At 53.7% G+C, this 5,553-nt stretch overlaps 1 protein-coding gene across 1 annotated transcript in view; it reads right to left on the bottom strand.

The window, feature by feature from the left end:
* Positions 1–5,553, bottom strand: part of SARDH (sarcosine dehydrogenase) — a 54,222-nt gene that overhangs the window by 8,225 nt on the left and 40,444 nt on the right. Inside the window, exon 16 of the mRNA XM_006863713.1 lies at positions 5,128–5,221. Within this exon, the coding sequence (XP_006863775.1) occupies positions 5,128–5,221 (94 nt within the window). The remainder of the gene's footprint in view (positions 1–5,127; positions 5,222–5,553) is intronic.

The raw sequence follows: 5,553 nt of genomic DNA, 5'->3' as shown, positions 1-5,553 counted from the left end.
TGATGGTGGTAATAGTGGTGGTGGTGATGATGATGATGGTTGTGTTGGTGATGATGATGATAATGGTGGTGTTGGTGATGATGGTGATGGTGGTGGTGGTGGTGATGGTGATGACGGTGATGATGATGATGATGGTGGTGGTGATGATGGTGATGATGGTGATGATGATGGTGGTGATGGTGATCATAGTGGTGGCGCTGATGGTGGTCATGGTGGTGGTGGTGGTGGTGATACTGGGGAGAATGACTGGAAACTAATTTTCCAAACATAAGAATAAGCAAATTATGTGATTTCTCAAATAAGACCCTCCACAAGGACCTGATAGGCTTTGTGGAAGCTGTCCAACCCTCAGGGCTCATCTTCTAATTCCAGGAATGTGGAATCCACCTAAAAACACTTCCAGTCCATACTCCGAGGAAAGCTCATCCCTGGAGTCTCAGAAAGACACCCACCTGTACCCATACCCTTGTCGGCAGATTCAGGCACGGATCCAGAGTTGGGACAGATAGCATTCCCTAGGCCAACATGATGAGCTTACAGAAGCTCAGGACCTTTCACACACACTCTGGAGTCACTTAGAGCCACACCAACTGGTTCTCATACTTCCATGGCAAGAAGACTTCACTGTTCCTTCTACTGGACACGTGGGGTCATGGCAGGGAGCAAATGCCACCTGCTTGCTCTGTGGCTATCTGCTTTCTCGACTTTGCCTGTAGAACCCATGGCTTCCTAATCCACAGAGACTGTGCAAAACAATTTTCTGGGCGATACTGTGACCCAACTGGCAAACACACACTCCATGAAACTTATCTGCCTCCCCATGTCCCCGACTGGCACATCACTGTTTATGTAATGCATGTGGATGGAATGGGAAATGTTCTGTCCTGAACTAATCGAATCCTAACTGTACCACGGCTGGAACTTTGCATCATCAGGAAACGAAATCCAATTTCCTTTTGACCTGAAATTAATTTTCAGAAGAAAATCTCCTTATCACCCGCCTCATAATGAGCTTCCAGCCGGCATCTGCTGCCTGAAGGGGTGTGGGGGGAGGCCGCTCAGGGACGGAGTGTCCCTGGTAACTGCCCAGCTGAGCAACAGGAGACCAGCCTTTCCGCAAGAAAGCTCGCTGGCCTGGAGGCAAGTATTTGGAAAGCAGGGCCACTGGTAGTTGGCCACAGTGGACAATAAACCTTTCCCATCGACCTCTTCTTCACGAGGAGTTCAAAGATCGTGGAGGCCTGGGCTGGAACCAACATCTCAACGAACGATTGTGAAACAGAGATGGGGGTTCAGCTGGAATCTCCCAGCAGGCTTTTCTGGGTGAGTATGATTGCTTCTGTTAGGGTGGGAAGTAGGAGGGTTGCTCACCCACCCCACCCCACTCTACTTCTATGAGTCCTGGCCCCACCCTGGCTCCGCCCCCACAGGGTTCCTGGCCCCGCCTCCACTCAGGTCTTTACCTCCTTGTCCTGACCCTGACCCCAACCTTCTACTTCTGGCTCTGCCCCAGCCCAGGTCTTCTGTTCTGGTCCCACCCTATTTCATCTGCAGCTTTTGGCCCTAGCCTGGCTTTTGGCCCCCTGATCATTCCCAGAAGCCCTGAGCAGAGGCCGCTGACCACTAGGACACGGGCATTCGTCCGGCATCTGCTTGGTCTGACTCCAGGGTCTCGTCATATGGAATTCAGGGTGTCTGGACAGACTCAGGGGACAGCCCAGAAGCGAGAGAGACCTGGCACTGATTCCCATTCGGAGTCCACACAGCTTGGACTCTGGCCTCCAGAACTCCAAACCACACATTCCTGTGTTCAGAAGCTGCAGAAACCACAGGACCCTAAGACCCCAGCCATTGAAAGCTGGTCCTCTGAGAACACTGAAAGGGACAGAAAGTGAAGACACTATAAGAGCAGGTTCTGTTGGACAGGACACCTGGCTGGACTGACTGGGTAGATGTAGACGAGAAAGCAGACACAGGGAGTGGGGGGGACAGGAGGGATGTCCACCCACTCACTCACTCACAAATTGTCAGTTTCCCAACATTGTACAGTGAGTCAGTGAGGCTTGTCACCTTACAGCTGCAGTGGGGTGAGCTACGCCAGTATCCCGCGGAATCTGCTCCTTAGCCCCCACCCCACTTTACAGAGGGAGAAGAAAAGCCCAGGCCCGAGTGGTCAAGCCAGGAAGTGAGGTCCGGCCCCAGGTCCCAGGCCCCGTGACTGCAGTCCCTTCGCAGTAATGACTGGAACCAGAAAGAGGAGCAATATTTGGAGAACAATAAATACTTGTTTTTCAAAACCATAGCAGCTGCCCCGTGACCCTGGGGGAAGGGTCATCTGGCCTCTAATCCATTCTGCTGAGACCCGACCTCCCTCCTGTCCCAGACCCCTCGACAGGGGCAGCCAGGCTGGGAAAGGGCCCCCCAGGGAGGGAGGCAGCTGAGTAGACTATGGAAGAACAAAGCCTGTCTAGACCACAGTGGAGGGCCTGCATGGGAGGAAGGGGTTTCCCATATGGTCCTCTCTTCTCACAAACACCCGAGCTACATGCAGGCCAAGGCCCTGCTGAGTGGGAGAAATGCATCTCAGCCTGATTTTTCCACAAGTTACAGCCCACCTGGATGCAAGGCATGGGCCCTACAGGGTCCTCGGGGGCTGAGCTACAGCTTGGGCTGGGTTGCTTCCCAGCACGCCCACCCTCTCTGGTCCAAGCAGAAGGCTCTGCAGCACATTGGTAGGAAGCAAGCTAGACAGAGACCCCCCCAGCTTCCTGCCCCCTGCGACCTGCAGTGCTGTGGGCCAGCCCTTTATCACAGCTCCTCTCTGGCAGCCTTGTTGTTTATTTGCTAACAGAGTCGTCCCCAGGACCTCAGCCCCTCTGCAGCCAAGACTGCCGGCAGGCCGACCTGCCCATGAACCTCAGCATGTTCCCTCCAGCAGATCCCCGGACCAGCACACAGGAAGCCGACATGGGGGAGAAGCCCTCCAGATCCAACTGTCTGGGGGCCCATCCCTTCAACAGACCATCCACTTCATTTGCCCATTTGGGGTGCTTTTGATGTCTCCTTAACAGGTGGCCTGTGCAAGCTGGCCAGCCTCTCCGAGGCTCAGTTGCTTCCCTCCCCCCAGCGGTCAGGAGCCCTGTCCTGAGCAGTCGCTGAGTGGCCGACTCAACACAGCTCGCTGCTCTCACTGCCATTGTGGCTTGCACACCTGCTAAGACAGGGTGATCCTGCCCCCCAGGGGACATTGACCAGGTCTGGGATAGTTCTGGCTATCACAACCGGGAGGTGAGGTAGCATCTGGTGGACAAAGACCAGAGATACTATTTCCACTACCATCAAGCTGATTCCAACTCCTAGTAAGCCCAGAGCAGGACTGTTCTCAGGTTTGAACCACCGACCTGAAACCCATGGCTCCTTAGAGATGCCCCCTAAACATCCTGTTAAAAGGGACCAGATAACCCCACAACAAAAAGTAACTGGTCCCAGGTGTCAACGAGAAACGGTAGGAACTTCCATTCTGCTGGGGGCAGCTCGGAGCAGGGCCTGGACCACACTGGCAGGCCTGAGGTCTCCATTTACTCCTCAGCTCTGCTGGACACATCAACCCGGATAGCATGGCACTGGTATTCCAACAAGGAGACCAAGGCCCAAGGAAGGGACCTGGAGGTTCAGAGCTGTGACCAGGACCCACCCTAGGGTGTTGGGAAGCCCCTGTCCAGAGCTGGGTGTGATAGAGCCCCGGCACTCAATATCATCCTCAACCTCAGAGGACGTGGGTTTCTACCCCTGGACTTCCGGAGCTGCGGCAGGTTTGGGAGTTGTTACGGTTAGAACTATGTCCCCCCATAATATGTGTTGTAACTCCTAACCTTTATACCTGTGACTGGTGTCCTGGTGGTGCTATAGGTTAGGCACTGAGCTGCTAACTGTGAGGTCAGCAGTTCAAACCCACAAACCACTCCAAGAAAGATGAGGTTGTTTGCTCCCATAAAGATTTATAGTCTTGGGAACCCTATGTATAAGATCACTTGAGTGGGAATCAGCTTGAAGGCAGTGGGTTTGGGATGAGGTTTTATATCTGTGATGATAATCCCACTTGGGCCTGGGTTTTCTTTGTAAGGTTAAGGAGGCAGGTTTACCATTGTTATTGCTATCATTAAGTGCCGTGGAGTCGATTCCAACCCAGAGCGACCCTGTATAGGGTTTCCGAGGAGCAGCTGGTGAGCTTGAACCACTGACCTTGCAGTTCAAATGGCTTTGCAGTCTGGCGCTTTAACCAGAACCATTGTTGTTAAGTGCCAACAAGTCAGTTCCGACCCATAGCAACCCTGTGTAGGGTTTCTGAGGACCATAAGGTGTGTCTAAAGTCCATCTCTTTTGAGATACAAACAAGCACATCGGTGAGCTGAGCTGGGGGAAGAGAGATGCCAAACCACACACAGATCTCCTAGGACAGAAGCCTAGTGACACAACAACCTTTCCAAGAACCCATAGAGAGAAAGTCTCCCCTGGAGCTGGTGTCTTCCATGGGCACTTCCAGCCTCCTGAACTGTGAGAAAGTAAACGTCTGTTTCGTAAAGCACCCCCTTGTGGTAGTTCTGTGAGAGTACCATCAGAGCCCTAAGACCAGGGTGCTTTGTGGACTGGGCCCCAGCTTCAGTGGACAGGGAGAAAGGACCCTGGTGAGAGTCGTTGTCGCCTCAGAGGATGAAGAGAGCTGCTGGGGCCATGTTTAGGCGGCTGTTCACAGCCCTGCTATTCAGGGGGAGCGGGGAAATGATATGTCCCCCCAACATGGGAAGGTGTGTCCACTGGTGGCTTTGAGGAGAGGTATGCCTGAGCAGCTGTATGTCAGCAAGGCAAAGACCATCTTCCCTGGTAGAAGCTGGGGGGAGGGGTGAAGACTCAGGTGTGCACCAGGCCCAGGGAAGCAGACGTGCCCCACCAAGGCCCTGGCCCCCTTGTTTCCTCCATATTCCCTCTGCCTGACCCTGTCCCCAGCCCACAGATGAGGATAGAGGCGCAGAGAGGTCCCAGAGTCCCCAGCCCCAGCCTGGAGTTGGGTCCCTTGTCCCACACCACTGCCACCCACAGTCCAGGGCACAGTGGCCCACAGGTACCTACCAGGTGCCCGGCAGCCCTCACCAGTTTGTGGGTGGAGAAAGGGAAGGCTTGGTTACTCAGGTCTGTATCAAGCACCTCCTGGAGAATGTCCCGGCTGTGAGCAAGAACAGAGTTGGTCAATTAGTCAATCAACAAATAACTCTGAGTGCCAGACCCTGGGCACATGGCCATGAGCAGGACTGGCCCTTGTCCTCACCAGCAACATGACAAGAAACAGGTTATGAATGCAAATACATCAAGATTAATACTCCCACCCTATAGCGAGAGGACAGCCACTTCTCCATCTTTGGAGCGAGCTTGCCTGAGGGAGCCAGCATTCACTGAAGACCCACCTGAAAGAGGGATGTCATCTACATCTCCATTGAGGCCCCCGGCAAGAGCACCAACGAGCCAGCCACAACAGAGAAGACTTTAAGAACTGTTTAA

This window comes from Chrysochloris asiatica, unplaced genomic scaffold, assembly GCF_000296735.1.
Source record: "Chrysochloris asiatica unplaced genomic scaffold, ChrAsi1.0 scaffold00056, whole genome shotgun sequence".
Lineage (NCBI taxonomy): Eukaryota > Metazoa > Chordata > Mammalia > Afrosoricida > Chrysochloridae > Chrysochloris > Chrysochloris asiatica.
This window is presented reverse-complemented; position numbering and strand designations above follow the sequence as displayed.